Genomic DNA, 21,025 nt, shown 5'->3' with positions numbered 1-21,025 from the left:
CAACGTGGTAGACTACGCCGACGCAGCATCCCATCTCCTCCACTTGGATTAAAAGACTGTGATTTATAATTGACATTGTAAATATTGTGTGTCTTGTAACTTGTATATATTAACAGTGCTTTTAATATATTCTGAAACATAATGTGCATAGTTTGTAAATTCTTGTTTTATTATGATCTATACATATTGTAGTGCTTCATATATTTTGTTTTTAACATATGTATCTTTAATTTTGTTTCCATAATATAAATATGCATTATATGTGCTATTATATGTCTGATATGCAATATACTAGTAAAGATTACTTTCAATGTTGTTGCAGTCAAAATCAATCGTTAAAATTAATTGTAATTGACTTCAAATGAATTAAATATTAAAGTATATAAAGATATGTTATTCATCTTTTTTTTGATATTTATACATTAAAAATAAACTATACAGTTAAACAAGAAATCCTCAATATACATGTACAAAGAAACATACATATACAACACCTTTCTATTTAGAACAGACTATAAAATTTTATGGTGAGTAAACCCTTTGTCTGTTTTGTTTATTTAACTAATTAGTATAATTAAATGTGGGCAAACCAGGATTAAACCGTAAAAGGTAGATCAACTCTATCACACGAATATCATCATTGTATGTGCTATAACACCCAATAAAAATATCTATATTTTCAACACATAACACTGTTGATTCTATTAGGTTTCTGTCAAGTTAGTGTATGTATAATCTTCCTGACCAAACATTTAGAATGTTACAGAAATAATCAAACTGTTTTCTCATTTTTTATCCAACAGAACAAATTACCCTACACACCATGATAAATTGGTCTTGAGGAGAAAAGTTCACATTATGAATGACAATCATACACTCACATCTCTATAAAGTGGTTTTTCCAGTAAGATAGGTTTCCATGGCATGTATTTCAACACTGAAGAAGACCAGAAACTGAAAATAGGAAATTACTGTAATTTTTTTTTTTCAAAGAAGCAGCCCACTTAATAATTGTGCAAAATTAGAGTAAAATGATTTATTCAAATGAAGGTCACATATTTTTTATTTCTTAACGAAGGTAGCAAATGGACAATTATATTGCACATGACCCCTTCTAGTAACTCAGCCATATTAAATTGACTCTGAGCCAACCTGTTCTCGCTATATTTCCTATATACCACATACATAATGGTGTTTATTTAAAGAAAAAAAAAATCATATGAAATCATTATTGATTTTTAATACTTTGAAGTGTCTTTTATCATTGTAATTTGTATTATTTGATATCAAAGAAAAATAAGCTATTATTTTGGCTTTTACATGGTCACGTGGTATTTGATTTGTGTAGTTCATAATGTCAGGAGCGCATTACTACACGACAATGCCCTCTTCAGATATTGGACTTAGGCGTACCATTATCGGTAGCCTCGGACCAATATGGAAAACCTTACACAATAATACTATAGTATCACCAAAGTCCAATGATAATGTTAAGTCAAGATAAAAACAGTGATGGCAATAATAAACACAATAACACCACATTCAAGGAGGTAGACCTGGGGTAAGGAACATAATTCTTGAAATCAGTGATATGTTTGCATCATATTCAATTTCACCCAATCCTATCAAGCTTTCATTTGAAATAGAATGAAATCAATCCATGTTCTTTTGATGCTTAGATGACATTGATGTAAACTACATTACACAATCGTTTTGTTGATTTGTAAGAGTTATATGTCCCTTACCCTAGGTCTACCTCCTTAAATGTCTTGCCAGAACATCACTTCTAGCGTAAGATTGGTATTTTTGTATTTCTTGCCCTATCAGGCTCACTGGAATACTTTTCTGTCTGGACTTTAAAAACTGCCATTATTTTGTATCTATCATAACAGATTCATTGCTGGATATGGCAAATATAAAGTTATGTAATAGAAAACTTTGCCTCTAGATACAAAAAAAATTAATTAAAGGAAACTGTGAAATCTTTATTTTTATGATCTTCATCATGTCAACTTAATAACCAAAGTCTACAACTATTCAGCATTTAAAAGAGTAATCAAAGGAAGCAAGATTCTAGCAGAAATCAAAAGAATGTAATTCATGGACAAAGACCAGACATGAAAAACAGACAAACACAACAAAGAACATAAAGTAACTAAAATAATACATACAAAGTAACAAAAGTAAATGTAGACAATACATTGAAAGAAATGGTAAAATTGAAATTTCTTTTAAAAAAGACAGAAAAAAATTTTAAAAAGCGATGAAAAAAATAAACAAATAAACAAAAGCAAAAACAATATCCCCCCCCCCACAAAAAAATGAAAATAAAGAAAGGTCTTAATCTTCATTGATTCAGACATATTTCAATACAACCAAGATTTCTTGTCAAGCCATTAACTATTCTGATAAATGATACCACTAAAATATGCATTTAATAGGAAACAAATCAGGAGACAGTTTAATCAAAAGTCTACAGTTATCCCATGGGTGGTTTTGAAATATGAAAAAAATGGAAGGTGTCATATGCCTGCCAACTTAAAGATTTTCTCTAGACACTAGAAAAAGCAAACTGTGTTGATTTGTGGTGAAAATGTTTTTGAAAATAATAAATAACATACTTGTTGACCTTTGAACTTTTCATGTGGGAGATTCTTCCCCATTGGCACGATCTCATGTAGGAGATTTTTATGTACAAGCAATTTTTTTTATGTAAAAATACAATTGTTTAGTATTTTTCACAGAAATACAGTAATTTTACCTAAAATCTCCCACAAATCTTACTTGTTTATGTGGGAGAATCTGTACTTCTCGTTGATTTTTTCCGGAGTCTCTCCCCTAATGTAACGGTGTTAATAGGTATGAATAACATTGGTGAGAATAAAGCACTTGATACAAATTCAGTTATACTATAAATTTTATATCATTCCAATATCGTAGCTATTTAATCTGCAAAAATTTACTCATCAAAATGAATAAATATATATGTACTTATTTAACCCTAAAATAATCCCCCAAGAACACTAGTATTCCTACACAGCCACTTCAGTAATTAAGTGATCTATAGTTAGAAATAACTCGACTAGGCTGGCTATTTAAAAAAAAAAAAGAACTTTGTCCCGACCATTTAAATGTTTGATATATAAAATCAGTAAACTTATGAATCTTTTTAGTATGGCCTTACAGAATTCATTTCAGTCAAATTCTGCATCCTAGACAAAGTCAGCTAAAGAATGTCGGTGGTAAAAAATCTAGGAATTTTTTTAGTATGGTCTTATAAAATTTATTTCGGTCAAGTTCTTTATCATAGGCAAAGTCAGTCAGAGAATGTCAGTGATAATTTCATTAAAAGATTTCCCTTAAGCAAGCACAAAAAAATGCATTATCAATCAGGAAATATTGAATTCCTAAAAAACCAGTAACTCATTATCAATTTGAAGGAAATTATTTTTTTGTGAAGCAGCACAGAAGTATGTTTCTTTAAGCAACAACGACTGTTTCAATAAACATATTAACCAAGTTCCCTTTCTTACTAAATTATGTCACCTTGACGTATCCTTAATTGTAGTCTGAGAGGTGACTATTGGTAATAATTTCATTAAGATCTTTCCTCCGGCTAGTATCAAAATAATGCAGGAGTATATCAATTTTCCATCACAGTAGCCTTGCAAGAAGGTCTTGTTTATTTGTTTCTAGAAATAATGGTTCTTGGGATTGAAAAAACTGAAACCAGGAATGTGCTACCTTGTGTGTTCAGTTTTTACAATCAACCTATTTTATGTAGTTATTAATTAACAATATTCATAAAAATCTACTAAAATATTTTTTTGCAGACAAAATTTGTGACAGTTAATTTTCACATTACAAGACTTATGAACATTTTAAGGCAGTGCAAAAAGGATATGATACACTCATTTTTTCAGTGTTTGAAAGAGTGTCCAAACAAAAAAACAGGCAGTGGGTGGCACATGACAAATTTTGTTTTCAAGACATTTTCACCTACTTCATAATACATATGCACCCTTTTCCAAAGTTGAATGTTGGTTTTTGATAAACTGCAATGATTGAAGAGAAATAAATTATGTAGCAGGCATTTAAATTCATTGAAAAAAGGGAGATAACTATTTTAAATTGAGCAAAATCTTGTTGCTTTTTTAGAAACCTTTAAAAATCATTTACTGAGCTATCCATTGTCAATTCAAAACAAACTTGATACTTTTTGATATACATATGGTATATACATTAAATTAGAACAAAAGATTCAGTTGGATAAAATTTACCATGTGCCACTCATATCATAGAATCTGCCTGATCTTTAAATGGACAGCCTCTTAAAGAGAAAACAAGGAATGTGATGAAAATAAAAGGACAATAATCTTAAACAAGGCAAACATTACACCAAATACCCATTAAGTAGCACTCCAGTTAAGAATCATGCAAAATGTGATACATGGGTAAAAAGCGTACATATTTTTTTTTTTGATATTTTGTTTGAAATGTCATAGTAAACAGAAATTAACATGTAGTTTTTCATATAACCCATGCTCTTAGGAGATAAAAATTGTTTAGAATGCACTGTAGAATTCGAAAGTAAGGGAAATAACTCTGTAAATGACACTCAAATACAATAGAATCTATTGGATTTTCAATGTTGATTATCTCCTACAAGCAGGCAGATTTGAATGAATAATTACACATTTCATAATATAGACCCATAAAACAACTTAATTACAAAAATAAAAATATGTAGCCTTTTTTGGGGTGTATCACATTTTTCAGATTTTGCATAATTCTTACAAAGACAGCTACTCAATACAATCAAGGTTTTAGGGATTATCTTATTTTATTGTTAAGCAGACAGAGTGACTGGACAATTGAGAGATAATCATTCCATCACATTTTCTATATTTGATTTATTTTTACAAGTTGAGTTTTGCTGAAATTATCGAAAAAAAAAAAGAACGAAATTGTGTTTATGATCCTTAACTTGCTCTGTTCACAATAAACAGTTAACTGCTTAAAACAGTCTATCGGGCAAAGGTCATTTAATCAAATGAAGACCAAGTGAACTATTTCACTCCCTGTCAGCAGTACAGGTATATTAGACCATCTTTATAGGTCACTTTACATGCTGTTCACTCCCTGTCAGCAGTACAGGTATATTATACCATCTTTACAGGTCACATTACATGTTGTTCACTCCCTGTCAGCAGAACAGGTATATTAGACCATATTTATAGGTCACTTTACATGCTGTTCACTCCCTGTCAGCAGAACAGGTATATTATACCATCTTTATAGGTCACATTACATGTTGTTCACTTATATGTGGACCACAAGTTTTTCTTAATTTGGTGTTAATTTCTTTTAATGGAGACAATGCATGGCTTTTATTACAGTACAAAGACGTCTGTACTTTGATAACAGACATAATATAGTGATATTACCACGATACATGCACCATGCACTCACATAAAGAACATGATAAATTAATGATACATATCCTTGCTCAGTGTGAATGTATTTTTCATGATTTCAACTACAGGTTACCGTAAGAATCATGCAGAGCATCATGGATACAGCCATATATTCTATCAACCTTCTTTGATAAAAGTGTGAATGCATAGTAATGACTAGATGTTGTATATGTAGTGAAAATAATGGCAGGAAATATTTTTCAATAGAATTCAAATAAACTATAAGAGTACTTTTTATACTTTCCCAACCTTAGAAACAACTTATATTGTATTTGTTTTTTTTATTATGCCCCTGCAACGATAAGTTGGGGGCATATTGTTTTACCCCTGTCCATCCGTCCGTAATTCCATCCGTCTGTAATTCTGTCTGTCCAATAAGTTTTCCGCACTTTTTTGGAAAATCCTTGAAGATATTGAACTGATTTTTTGTATGTGAGTCTGTCATGATTAGTTACAGAAAAAGTTAAAGTTTCATGCCGCTACGCTGAGTTTTACTAAAAATATGGGCCCTGGACTTTAAAAATTTCATGGAAATAACAGTTTTCTGCACTTTTTTGTAAACCCTTAAAGATATTGAACTGCTTTTTGGTATGTGAGTCTGTAATGATTAGTTACAAATCGAGTATAAGTTTCATTCTTCCATGCTGAGTTTTACCAAAATAATGGGCCCTGCACTTTAAAAATTGTATTGAAATAATAGTTTTTGGCTTTTTTTTTGTAAATGCTTGAAGATATTTGACTGATTTTTGGTATGTGAGTCTGTCACGATTAGTTACAGATTGAGTTTAAGTGTTGTTCAGCTATGCTGAGTTTTACTCAAAACCACATGCAGGGGCATCATTTGTGTTTCACAGACACAATAACACATCTGACAAAGTGCTTTTACAATTATGAGTTATGATATAGCTGTATGAAGGATAAATGCAGGGGCATCACTTTATCTAGTCATAAATGTGACTTTCTGAAAGATTTTAGTTTATTTGAAAATGACTTATTGCCATATAACATTATGCACGATTCTAAAGTCAACCTGTACTCATACCTCAGGCAAACATTCTGAGACAAATCTGTGACTAAAAACAGACACTGATCATTAATTTTACATGAAAGTTTACTTTAACTTATTAAACTCTTCCAGAGAAATAGATTTATAATCATCACCCAGTGCTATTAAAACTCAAAGACAAATCCTCTTCCTTAGTCATTCTTGTTACAATTCAGTATAACCCACAAATACAGAATAATTCACTTATTTGTCCATATAAACTGAGCAGTGATTTCAAATTAATTCATTCCATGCACAAAAATGTAATAAAGTCGAATAAACTCAACATGCCTGGAAAAAATTCATGATTTCAACATCTTATCTTTCCCCATACCAATCATTCCATCAGATTGAGTTCTATACTATAGCATAACATTTAATGAGAACCATGGATCAATTTTATTCCTTTTGGAACTGATCACCTGTTTGTTTACTCAGCTTTAATACTGTTATTTCAATAGGCTGAGGTACTTCAATTAATCAATTCTGCCCCTAATTTTCTTGCAAATTGGTATGTAATTCCACGCAAACTTCTACACAGCCAAAAGTGACACACCTGAAATTCAAATGAACTTAACATACCAATAGCATAATATTGAATCAAGCATGACATGATTAACATATGTTTCAGTTTACATATGAGTATCATATGATTATAGTTTCACAAACATATGATAATCAAATAGTTACATATGAGAATCATATGTGGCACTTTTGGCAGTGTACCTGCTGGAAAAAAGAAATGATCACTACAATGACATTTTTCTATGACCATTTTTGTAATTAGTGTAATTTAACAAAATTGGGCCAAAATCAGTCACAGTGTACCTGATCCTTTCCATTCATTCAAATAAAAAAATTTACCTCTAATCTTCAAATCAAAAAGCCCTGATTGGCTGATTTAGTGAAATTTGAGGAAAACTCAATACAAAGTTTTTTTATGAAACAGGCAGATCTATTCAAAGATCAACCAAACTGTATATTGATAACAATAAAACATCCATAATCTGAATCAAGACCTGAATACATGTAACAAACATGTAGTTGGTGTTTTAATATTATAATGAAGCAACAGCTTCATATATTACTCATACTTTGTTTAGGAGTCATGTGTATATAATTTAGTTTTCTGGTTACTGTTAAACATTTAATTTTTGCAAGCGATTTATTTTGCTAATTTCAGAAGCAAGATAAATTCACAAAAAAAACTGTTGTAAATAGGGCCCTTAATAATTGATAAGATATTTGACAGAGTGTTCCTTGCAAAAACAAAAATCAGCAAACTTGACATGATATCATGAGATGCGAAAAAAAGATGGTTTATAAGATTTCAAACTTAAGCATTCAATACTAATCTTGCAAATAAGACAAAAAAAAAACAATTAAATTCTGTTTTAATTTTCTAACAGCACTGTTGGCATGTCATATATTTATCCTACAAGCAATCTTCTGATACAACTTAACAAAATAAAATCAAAACAAACAAACATACTAACAAACAAACAATAACAGATCAGAAAAATATTCTGTCAATAAAATCTGATTTCCAAGATTTTTCAATTCAGTTAAATCCACTGTATATTTTAGTTGACTGAGATTTTAATGTCAGCAATATTTTCTTATCTCTCAGAGACTCCTCCAAGATATAATCACCAATTACTGCAATGTCACTTCAATTGAAATCAATGATGTGAACCAATCAAATATGTTTATAAATCGGGGATTTGTCATTCCCGGTTGTTGACATAGTCAACGATTCCCGTCTTGGTGAGATTAATCCGTGCTAAGTCTGAAGGAATTAAATTTGACATGTTGAGAATTGAATAAGGATTCCATCTTCCATTCTGCGTTTTTCTATGGGTTGTGTCAAGAAGATGAATTTGTCGCGTGTCTCTTCGGTTCTTAAAGAGAAAATTTACATCCATTCAAATATACAAGTAAGCGGCTTAGAAATAATTACACTATACAAAAAGCTTGATTATACTTTTCTTATTTCTAAAGTAAAAGCAGTCAAGGTAAAATTCAATAGACTACAGAGGGAATAAATGCAGTCCAATTCATGGTCAGAGAGAATAAATGCACTTTAACTGATGATAAAAGGAACAAATTCATTTTAACTGATGGTCAGAAGGAACAAACTTGCTTGGTGCACCTAGTCCATGCTTCCAGTTTTAAGTGGAGTCCAAGTTGCTCATTTCCTTTTGTTATTCTGTATGTATTATTTTGGTTATTTCATATTTTGGTTGTTTCTTTGTTGTGTGTGTGTGTGTTTTCCATGTCTGGTCTTTGTCCCTGGATTACATTCTTTTTATTTCCACTAGAATCTTGGTTCCCTTGATTACTCTTTAATTGATGGTAAAAAGGGAAAAACATACACATGTAATCCAACTGATGACCACTGGAAACATTGTTGGTAAGGAGATATTAACACACTCCAAAAGCCTTAGTCATTGGAAACATATGTACTTAAATAGCCAACATATGTACTCCAATATAAAGCTTAAAAGCTGAGAGTTGAACAAACAATATAATTTTCACATTTTTGAAGACCAATTAATTTTTTTTCAAAAAAATTTTGGATCAAGCATTTTATTCAAAAAAAAATCCATAGCCTCCCCCAAAATATCAAATGGTTGCTGCCAAGCCTTGGTAAGACAGTACACATGTACTTCGATAGTCTTGGTCAGCAGGAACAAATCTACTCAAATAGCCTTGGTCAGCAAAAACAAATGTACTCAAAAAGCCTCGGTCAGCAGAAACAAATGTACTCAAATAGCGTTGGTAAGCAGAAACAAATGTACTCAAAAAGCCTCGGTCAGCAGAAACAAATGTACTCAAATAGCCTTGGTAAGCAGGGACAAATGCACTCCAACAGCTTTAGTCAGCAGGAATAAATGTACTCCAATAGCCTTGGTCAACAAGAACAAATGTTTTGCTGTGGCCTTGGTCTCTATATACCTTTTGTAATTATAAATGACAAGCCAGTGATTCACTTTATATCTAGCCTCCAGTACAACTATTCGTCTCATTTACATATGAATCTTTCATGCTTCAAATTATTAAGATGAGTTCATATATTTTTTTCATCGGCTGTATTTGGGCTCAGGGCAAACTGTAGGCAGACAGAGATATCAATATAGGATAATCAATGTATAAACTGTCATTTCAAAGGATACACAGATTATTGCATATAAATCATTTAAAAATGACTATTTCTTACTTCAAGGATATCAGCTAATACTTAAATAAAGTATTGAAAAATAATATACATTTTATAATAATTATCAAAAAATAATGATTTATTGTATTTGAAAGATTAATACATTTAGATGTGGGTTTAATATAACCTTCAATGATGTTTATTTGTTAAAATCATACTATCTTCTTTTAAATTAAAAACTTCCTTAATCTCATATCTATCATCCTCATAAAAGAACCTTTTAAGGAGGTAGACCTATGGTAAGGGACACAACTCTTACAAATCATTGGATCGTTTGTATTTACCATTTTACATCAATCTCATGTAAGCATCAGAGTAACTCAGACTTATTTCATTCTATTTCAAAGGAAACCTTGAAAGGCTTTGCTGAAACTGAATATCATACAAACATATCACTGATTTCAAGAGTTATTTCCCTTACCCTAGGTCTACCTCCTTAATTTTATTCTGCTAGGGGGTATGTCAAATATATTGCAAAAAAAATATTTTGGTCCCCAAACCATACCTCCTAAAATAAGTGCTGTGCACACTCATCAATTACCCTCAGTTAATTGAAATGATCTGTATAATGTTTCTTGAGCAGTTCATAAACAGTGTAATTTCATTGATGGCTAATAAATTGTAAATTTAATTATCATTTTTTAAAACAATTCACCCTTAAGATACAATACACAGCAGTCCAAATCAGCATTTAATGATTTTCTAAAGACTTTTACAAATTCTCTTAAAAACTTGAAATTGGGTCATTCAATTAATGTCACTGCCACATGGTGAAAGACAACAGGGGCCAAGTCTTTGAGCTCAGGAACTCAACTTACTCTTTGAAACTTGAAAAAAAGTACATGGATTTATGCAAGAGTAAGAGTAATGCTTGTGGATACATGTACTTCAATGTTATGCTCTGACAAGTGGAGATAACTCAAAATAAGCTATGAAATGGTAAACTTTCTTTGAACAAAAAACAAAAATTTAAAATCTTATATCAAATTATAACATTCCAGTATTGATTGGTAGATTGATTTTGATTGGTTACTTTAATTTTTTATGAAAGGTTGTTGTGTATTAATTTGAGACAATGAAATAGTCCCTTTCAAATGAAATAAAGTGCTTCAAAGCTGAAAATAATTTACAGTGTGGAATTGTAAGGAATAAAACCTGTTTTAGAAGAGTTTGTTGGCATAATAACTTGCCAACTCTCTAACAATTAACTTTATATCAAGCCTTTTCAAGTTCCAAAGCAGTGTCTGACATTCGAAATTCACTCTAGATGCTGCAGCCAGTCGTCTCAGAAAATACAAGAATCTAGCAAAGCTGGAAAAATGTGAATGATTTTACAAGATGTTATCCAATTGTCAAACAACATCTGATTTAAATAATGTCAGAGAACTTTGAAAGGCCTGTCTGCAGCGGTAAGTAAGAGAGGAAATGAAAGCCTTTTAGGATTTATTTACTAGAAGTTATTAAGCCATGCCCATACACAAATACACTCAAAAACTGTTTTTACTCCTATAATAACTTCTTGGGCCAAAAAAAATAATATATCTGTTTCATATTACCCTACCTGCCCTAAACATTTTATAGTCATTTTGGCTCAAGCACTGTTTGAGTCTAGAATGTTGCCCCATTTACTTAATATAAAATGTTTGAAAAACCTACCTACCTACCTACCTACCTACCTATTTTTTTCTTGCTGGTAGATGGAAACAAGTCGATAATTTTTTTTGCCTTATGTAAAGAAGAATCAATACATCACCTTGATAAATGTTCAAAGATTTCACATGCATCAACATTCCCTGAAGCAAAATTGAAGGTGACTGCATTTTATGCCCAATCCAAATTATGACAGAGTTTAAGATCAAAATACAGATTATCTGTCTAGAAAGGCATAAATTATTGGTTCTAATCCTATAACCAACCTGCATTTATTGTTCATAATCATTTTAAGTTAAGACTGAATTGGTCCCCATAGTGAAACCATGTAGATAAATGCATCAATTGTAGGGCAATAAAAGTTTATTAAATTGTTTTTAAAGTTTTCAGGTTACATCACACAAAATAAGCCTATATTGCAGGTTAACGAGAGGTGGTGAAATATTTGAGCCAGACACAGGAAGCAGTATATTCATTATCCAGAAGAGTTCCAGAAGAAAGTATAGGCAACCAGTGCAATGTTAAATTTGTTATGTGATTGATCCAATACCAGACCTATTTATACAGTTTTATGACATAATTTCATGCCTTTTTACAAAAATTAAAATGAATAGTTTATCTTTAAAAAGTTCAAGATCATATACCAACTGACATGAAATAGATCAGGAACTAAATCCAACAAGCATATGCTTGATTTACTTGTTTAGAGTGTTGGTTGTATTTGCACTCATGTACACTTTTTCCATATTGCATTGCAGACGGACCATTATGACTGCAATACAATACTTTTACTCGATGCATCTGATAGAAGGGCAGTTAAAAATACCATATGGTACCATACGAGTGTAAAATTTCAGTTTATTTGGAAAGCTATGATAATTTTAGTTTAACACTTTTTCTTTTAAAGCTCCTGGTGAAAAATTTTGGTTGATTTATTTTATCAATTTTTATTCAAGCTTGAGAAAAAATCTTATGGCAGATCTATGTCAGTGGTTTTTTTTTTATGTACAAGCACTATAGAAAGCCAAAATTAACGCTATAGGATAAGATACAATCTTGTAGAAAAGATCACCAGACATACGATTAATGTACACTGTATCTTTATTGTCCCCTCGCTGTGTATCTGATTTTCTTTCTGTGATTACATCATTATTTAATAATCTTAAAGACAATAAAGACTATCATATAATTTCAGAATGACAATAAAACATAATGAGACACTTACATGAATGATCGAAAAGTGGTTGAATATCTCCCATCGTCTGTCCAACATCCGTAACTATCTGGAGAAGACTCAGTCACATATCACTTGGATCAGATTCTAAAACACAAATTGTAATCAAATGTTTTACGAATTCTATCACTTCCTTCATTAAAACTTATCGCTTTTACTCTGTGAAATTAAAGCACTGAATTTCAAGATAAATAGTAAAAAATCAGTCATTGTGGAAAATAATGTAAACTATATAGACAAATGTGTATTGTATATCAAGTTGATTGAGGGACTCACACCAGGCGATACAAATATATTTTATTCTGGATCAATATACATAAAGAAATAGAAAACTTTCTTCACATAGCTGTAAAATTTCAACAGCAAGCAGCTGTTGTGTATTGCAATATCACTTGACATATATTATATCATGTTTTTTTATTAGGATTCCTCTTTGTAAAGTTTGTTTACAAAAGTACAATCCAAATATTTGTAATTAACAAACACAGCAGACAATACCAGTTAAATATTGAGCGTAAAAATGATCGTTTGTTGAAAGTTTAGTAATTAATGAAAATTTCCGTATTTACAAAGCCACAGACAAACAAGAGAGCATTCAATTTGTACTACCATACAAGAAATTGTGGATTATTGATTTACAAAAATTACAGTTTTCCACCTCTGCTAACCAATTAACGAACCAAGAGCTCATGGGACAAAGATGGTCAGGGTCACTATTTGTCTTGTAAAAAAAGTACAGCAATGAAAAAGTCTCAAATGCTGGCAAAGAAGTCCTCATTTATTCTTACATGAAAATGGTTATCAAGACAGATTTACATTTCCTCATGTGGTGGATGTATTTGTAAAGTGATGAATTTTTTGTTATTGAAAATGTTATGTTATAATTGTAAGACATCATATTTTCAACTAAGACCAACATTCAGTCATCAGAAAAAAGTAGCCATTTATTGTAATTAATGGCAATATCATTTGGAAATATCTCATTTTTATCAACAAATATACAACTTAAGTAAATGAACATAAATGAAAAAAATATTTAGGATATAATATACTTTAAGGCTACATATAAATCTTATACTATTCAGCAGATAATTTTTTACAGGTTGAAAATTTTGGTGTATATAAGCAGTCTAAAGACACCAAATTAAATTCTGCATTTTTTTTCTCAGCTACACCACTTAGTGCACCACTTAGCCTGCCCAAAAATTTTTGCCTCATCACTGCCAAATTTAACACCTGCTATAAAGTGATTCTTTAAATTCTACCAATCTTTAGCCATGCCAAGGTTGTAAATTTTCATTTACAGAAGTTTTTTTTTGTGCATAGTTTTCTTTCACTCCCTGTTCATTGTTTGTTCATTATAACTCTTCATATCTTTTACCCTTGTCTTTTGAAATTCTGATGGCTTAAATCTAAATTGCTCCTTAATACCCAAGACTAGCAAAGATGAATAACTTCTTAGCTCCTAACATTTTCATCAACAAAATTTTGGTTGAAAAAATCTGTTCCAATCTTCAAATATTACCAGTGTTATCATGACAAAGCCTAAGATACAGCACAAGACTGAATAAAATAAGACACAAGGCCAATAAAAATAAGACAATACAATACAAGACAAGACACAAAGCTAAATAAAGCTAAAACAAGACAAGACAAGACATGATGCTAAAAAAGCTCAAGACAAGACCAGACGCAAGGCAAAATAAAACTGAGACAAGACAAGACACAGCTAAATCATTGTAATCAGGTGACATAGTATAGTGAATGATCTCCTACACTCTGTCCAGAACATATTAATTTCTGTTGTTTTTCCGGAATCATTGCTTTCATTATCATTCATTAGGCTATGTCAATTGTTAAAGCTAACAAGATAATTATAACTATATTCCAATGAGGTGGAATAATGAACTGACCAGCCAGAAATAACAACAATAAATTCAACATGGTTGAAAGCAACATGTCAAAAAAATTATGAACTCTTACAGTGCAATATGAAAACCTATCTGGCATCTGAGATGAAATTACATTAGTGAAAGAGTAATCAAGGGAACCAAGGTTATAGAATGTAATCCAGGGACAAAGACCAGACATGGAAAACAGACATACACAACAAAGAACATAAAGTAACTAAAATCATATATACAAAGTAACAAAAGTAAATGAGCAACTCGGACTCCACTAAAAACTGGGAGCATGGATCAGGTGCACCAGTAGGGTAAGCATCCTCTGCTTCTCTAGAAACACCTGCCGAGTTGCTCATAAAAAGTCAACTCCGGGGTAGAGAAACGAGGAAAGGAAAACTATCACCCATTGAATAAATCAGTTTTCATGGTGCTGATGGATACACCATAACGATCCATGAGTTCATGATGACGACCATAAAATTTCTGTAGTGATGACTTCAATCTTGTTGCACATAACCCTGTTCCAGAAGTCTATTTGTTAGAGTTCTAGCGCGATACAAAAAGTCTGCGTAGATTCGGCAAGCTCTGGCATAACGTATGAGTTGTGATATAAACACTCCATACACAGGAGCCGAAGGGATGTTGCCACAGATGAAAGGAAAGTTGACAATTCTGAATGAAAAGTCAACACGTTTGTCATAAAGTTTTGACAAAAGTTTTCCTCTACCATCGATTTCTGAGTATATGTCAAGATATGAAGCTGACTGCACAGTGTCTGTAGTATCCTTTATCTCAAGTTCTTTTGGGTAGATACGATATATCAAATCCCCAAAATAAGGATTGTTCAAAGATAATACGTCATATATATAGCGGAAACTGAGATTGAAGGATCTAGCCAAACAATATTCTTTCTTTCTCATCAGATCAGCTATAAAGCTATGAAAAACACATATTTTTAGTTATTTAAAACTTCTTTTAAAGTTATTTTACCCCATATCATGGCATTTTGGTTGTACATAGTGAAAATTTAATGGCATAATTGCATAAAAAAACTTCTTAAAATGTCAATTTACCAATGTTGCTGTTTTCCTAACCTGCAAATGGACAATGTTTGAATACAAGGCCAAAACAGAATATGTGTGTTTCCTATTACACCTTTGAAAAAAGGGTAGGCAGGGTTTCTTTATTTAACTATTTTTACTTTTACATGGAGTCTATGTTCTGGCTTTAACAGTGGTTGTTGAAAAATGACCAAAAGCAACTTAGGAAACACTATTTTTAGTTAAAAAAAAATAGATTGATTAGGGTAATAGGAAACACACATCTTTTTAATTTAGCCTAAAGTTATTTCAAATAATTTTTATTTTCCCATTAACCTCTCACATAGGGACCAGAAAGGAAGAAAATCATTTGTTTTCTCGTTATCTTTTTTAGAAATAATAAGGTACACAGAAAGATATTTCTCTACATCTTTACCAAAAAAAAACAACTTATAAAAGTCAGCCTCACATTTAAATAAAAACAAAAATAAAACAACATGAAAGTCAGTCTCAAAGATAAATAAAAACAAACAGATATCTTAAAGTGCAGAAGGAATGAGAATCTAAAAAATAACTTGAAGTGGCCTTACACAGAACAGAAATTATATCATCTGCCTGATGCATATGTTTCTATCCATTCAATAGTAATCAAGATTACATATGTATTAATGACACTTATGACTACTCAAAAAATCAAATATTCTGAAATCAAACATCTCACTCTAGAAGAATTTTACTAAATCATGTGATTCCTGCAGCTGTTTTTACAATATATAATCATCATAACACCTTCTAATCTAAGTTTTCAATAAATGGTAGACTTCAATATCAATAACTCAATAACATTCATAATTAATGGATCCACAAGCAGAAAAATGGAACTGTTTGGGGAACTTGAAGTTATGGCTCTTCAGAATAAAAAAAAATGGTTACATTAGTATTCTGGTACCATGTACTTTACAGAGTGGAATCTTACAATGGAGAATTAGACTAGAGTCATTGAGTACACAGCCAAATATGCCACATATGATTATCATATGGTGCTCCATTTATATGATAATCATATGATGCAAACCATATGATTGTCATGTGTGACACATTTGCCTGTGTAGTGTTGGAGTAAAACTTTACAGAAGAACATTTGAATGCCAGATTGACTTCATTGACATCACTGAAAAAAAATCTATTAATAGGTCTGGATCCACTCTATGACTCCAAGCCAAAACTCCATCCATGAAATGAATAGCACCACTTACTCTTCATATATGGTTTTCGTTTGTAGTTATTAATTTTTTTTCTTAATAGATCTTTCAAAGATTATATATTAATTGATTGAGAATCGAAAATTGAAAGACATTTTCTTGTCGCACATAAAACTAATTTGAAATGACAGATTTCATTCTCCTGATGTTAGTAAGTAGATAATTATCAAAACGTGCTATTTTTGTAGTTTTTTCTATTTCAGTAGTAGTCTTTGTAAGAATCATGCAAATTCTGTAAAATGTGATACACCTAAAAAAAAGGTCTATATGATGAATGTATAATTCCATTCTGTCTGCTCTAAGGAGATAATTAACATGGCAAGTCCAATAGTTTTTATGGTATTTTGGTTATCTCCCTTCTTCTTCTTGTCGTTCGCTGGTTGTTTGTGGGTGGTGTTGTGGTCTGTTCGAGTGCGCTGTATCACCCAACACCTCCGTCTTCAGCACTCTAGGTTTTCTGTCAGGGTTACCTCACCCTTAGCTTCTGAACAAAAGTTCTGATCCTGGAAGTACAGGAAGGAAGTTACAGATTCCTGGTTCTGGATTTTCCTTGAAGTTGTCTCCTGAAGCTATTCCCTCTTGAAGGGTGTAGCTGCAAGGCAGCGGAGGTTTTAGATCAGAGTTTTCCTTCTCCTAGATGGGCTACCCTCCAAGGTTCACGAGCCCCATCTACCCGAGGCTATCTGGTTTTAATGCACCAGTGATTCACCTTCGCCCCTTCTCCAGTCAGTCGAAACAGCCGGACCAGGTCCACCAGTTGGTAAATGTGATGGTTGGAGTTGGACTTTAGTTGTCAGAGGTTGTTTGAGACGCACGCCGGAAGGAGCATTTAGAAAGAAATTGAGAGCCCATTCCCAATACCACCCCTTGGCTTTGACAACCTTCCGCAACCAGTTATCTCCCTTAATTTTGAATCCTACATATATTCTATATACTTTTTATCTCCTATGAACAAGGGTTATATGAAAAGCCATATGTTACTTTCTGTTTACTATGATATTTCAAACAAAATATCAAAAATATAAACATGTAGGCTTTCCAACCATGAATCACATTCTGCATGATTCTTATCTGGAGTACTACTTAATAACTAATAATGAAAATGTATTGGTGAAGCATTACGCTTTTTAAATGAAAACATACCTTGTAATTATATTTAATTGATATTGGTGCAAAAATTATTGTTATACATTACTGATAGGAGCATGCACTTAAATATACTGAGTGGAAAAAAAGTTCTGAAAAAAAACCAATGCTCATAAAGCAGTGGTTGATACATAAATTAGGTATAACTCTTTCTTAAATATTATAGGAAGTGAAACAGTTAACTTCAGGGGAGAGAGATGGTCTTCCCTTGATTGAATGATGAACTGCTTTGTGTAGTTAACTGGACAACTGATCATTCTGTTACTGTGTATTTTATTACTTTTGTTGTCAGGGCTGAGGGCTTTTCAGTGCTTACTTAAGGGGGGTAGACCTAGGGTAAGGGACATAACTCTTGAAATCAGTGATATGTTTGTATCATATTCAATTTCATCAAAGCCTTTCAAGCTTTTGTTTGAAACAAAATGAAATCAAAATTATTTTGATGCTTACATGAAATTAATGTAAAATGGTGAATACAAATGTTCGAATGATTTGTAAGAGTTGTGTACCTTACCCTAGATCTACCTCCTTAAAGATGTGTTTACAATTGCGGAAGACATTTTGGTGATCTTTGAAAGAATTGACTTGTATGTATTGCAATTATATGCTGGTGCATTTTTTTGGCGTTTTACCACATCTGTTCATTGTTCTTTTCTAAGTCTTATTTCTTTTGTCCTACTGCTTGAGACACCAAGGAGCCTTCAACTGATATAAAAATAGGACATGTAGTATGACTGCCAATGAGACATTTTCTTGTTGCACATAAGACTAATTTGAAATGAGACATTTCATTCTCCTGATGAACGTAAAAAATACAAACATGATTTCTGTCATAAATTCACAATAATAATAAAAGCTAGATCACAAAAACTCAGCTAACACAGACAATATCACAGTGCTCCAAGGTCAATTGCCCAAACTATTTTACAAGGATGAAAGAACAAATTTAATTGGTTAACATCGCCCACTTGTTCTTTACCTAATGACCACACCAAATTACTTTTTACTATCAAATCTATGTCTAACATAATACAAATCGACAATTTTTATCGTCCTAGACTAAGAAACTGCATACTTGATAAAATAATGAAGTCCAAGGAAATTATATACTTGACAAACGTCAAATCTGAAAGACAAACACGACATTATTACAATTAATACTTGGATAAAATTGACCACAAAAAATACATCTGACAGTAGAGAAGAAGTCCTCAATAATCCAATATTTTAAGCCTTGAAGAAGTGGAAGCTTGGTTCGATACTGGTTTCTATTTAATTAACTGGACATTCTAAATTAAAGAATCATGGCCAGTTAGATCATGGGAGAAGATTAATTACACTAGGGCCAAATGGATTTGACACAAGGGATGATAAACGAGAGTGACATTAAGCTCCATTTAAAAGTAAAATTGGGAAAATCTATTAAAAAACAAGTTTAAGAACACAAAACAAAAAAAAAAACTATAATAAGCTACTTGTAAAATAGTAATGAAATTTTAGTTCCTAAGTTTGTGTGGTGGAATAAAAATAACATCTTAAAAATAGCAAAGTCTGCAAACAATAAGAAAATGAATAAAAATAATTTACACTGAGACTTGCAGCCATATTTCTTTATATACTCTTCAAAGCCTCTATAAAGCCTTGGCAAAAAGAATTATGGAAAAAATTACAAAATAAATAAAGGCCATACTAAAATATTGAATTTTTCATGGAACATTGCCCAAAAGGATGTTAGATAAAATGAATTTCGGAACTTTTATGATTAAAAACATTCAAAATCACATTACAATAGCATATGAAAAATGAGCTTGGAGCAACCAAGAAGAAAATCTGATAACCCTGTCTTTTTTTCCATTACTACAGTTCTAAATTAAGATAAATGAAACAATATTCTGTTGATTTTGTTCCTGCAGTTTGTAAAAATCAGCAATAACACAAATGCATACAGTTGACATATTAATTTTTGCAGATTCTGTCAAACAAATTAATTCATCAGAATATTTTTTTTGCAGTTGTGAAGATATTGTGGATGTTACATTGTATGAAAATGATGCTACAAGTACTACAAGATTCAATGAAACCTGTCTCAACCTGGCAGTAACTAAAGTAAATCATACTCATTTTTGTAACGTTCCAAAGCGCCGTAATTATGTACTTTTTGTAACGTCACATAAATATTACATGTATTAGCCGAGTATACATTACATTTTTGAGTTGAGAGCTACATATATGTCTTTGTAATTCCTGTTTTACGAAGTTTAACACAGTTAATATATCAGTGACACAACCTCTTGGACTTCAAATTTAAATTGGTTTAGACAGGTTAACCAAGGTTCAAAATACATTTAACTCTTGCCATGCTGAATTTAAAAAAAAAATGTCTACATTTCAATATTAAGCAAATTCATGCAAATTATGTGCAAATTAGTTACATCATGGTGATAATGTTGACTGCTATACATAAGTTAAAGGTAGGTGATCACAGGTTGGAGTGGATGGCATGAGGAGGTGGTGGGAGACTCGGTGGGCATGTGCAGGAAAATGGGTCTGATAACTGAAAATTGTCATTTTTTGGTGATTTTTGTCATTTTCGCCAGATATGGGGCTCACCAGTGGTAAGACAGGGTCCAAAGTGCAATTTTCCCAAAGCTTGTACCCTTTGATGGTCATTTAACCCAAATAAAGTTCATTACAGTGGTAAGTGGAAGGTCAAGGGTCCCCAGAAGGGTTACTCACAGGAAAAAATGAGATTTTTTGCGATTTTTGGCTACAGATTGGCCTAAAATCGAAAGTGGTGAGTATATTGGGCTGACATCATGGGAGTGATGAGAGACATCATTATTATATAGAATCCTGGTGAAATATGGTACTATGGATTGATTCTGCTGTGGTTAGAGGCTGAGAAATTAGCCTGATCCCTTAAAAAAAACTTTTTCAGGCCACCCTATTTCATTACTTCTTCTGGTCATAAGTCCCTATTTTTGATAAATCTCTATACAAGATTGTCTCATTTGAAAGCACATTCACTCTGCTTGCAAATAAGATTA

The 21,025-nt window shown here is 31.7% G+C and overlaps 1 protein-coding gene across 9 annotated transcripts in view; it reads right to left on the bottom strand.

Annotated features, from left to right (window-relative positions):
* The window catches only part of LOC148614029 (dorsal-ventral patterning tolloid-like protein 1), a 132,868-nt gene that overhangs the window by 85,004 nt on the left and 26,839 nt on the right, over positions 1-21,025 (bottom strand). For 8 of the 9 annotated variants that reach the window (XM_088587799.1, XM_088587806.1, XM_088587793.1 and 5 more), the window contains one exon: positions 12,618-12,713. In XM_088587799.1, the coding sequence (XP_088443925.1) occupies positions 12,618-12,665 (48 nt within the window). In that variant the 5' untranslated portion in view covers positions 12,666-12,713. Of the gene's footprint in view, positions 1-12,617; positions 12,714-12,902; positions 12,989-21,025 lie in introns of those variants that run through there. The other variant, XM_088587797.1, reaches the window with a different exon arrangement.

The sequence above is a fragment of the Perna viridis genome, chromosome 6, assembly GCF_037379345.1.
Source record: "Perna viridis isolate PV_CMFRI_1.1 ecotype Kerala chromosome 6, ASM3737934v1, whole genome shotgun sequence".
Lineage (NCBI taxonomy): Eukaryota > Metazoa > Mollusca > Bivalvia > Mytilida > Mytilidae > Perna > Perna viridis.
The sequence above is the reverse complement of the archived record's forward strand: the minus strand, read 5'-3'. Positions and strand labels throughout refer to the sequence as shown.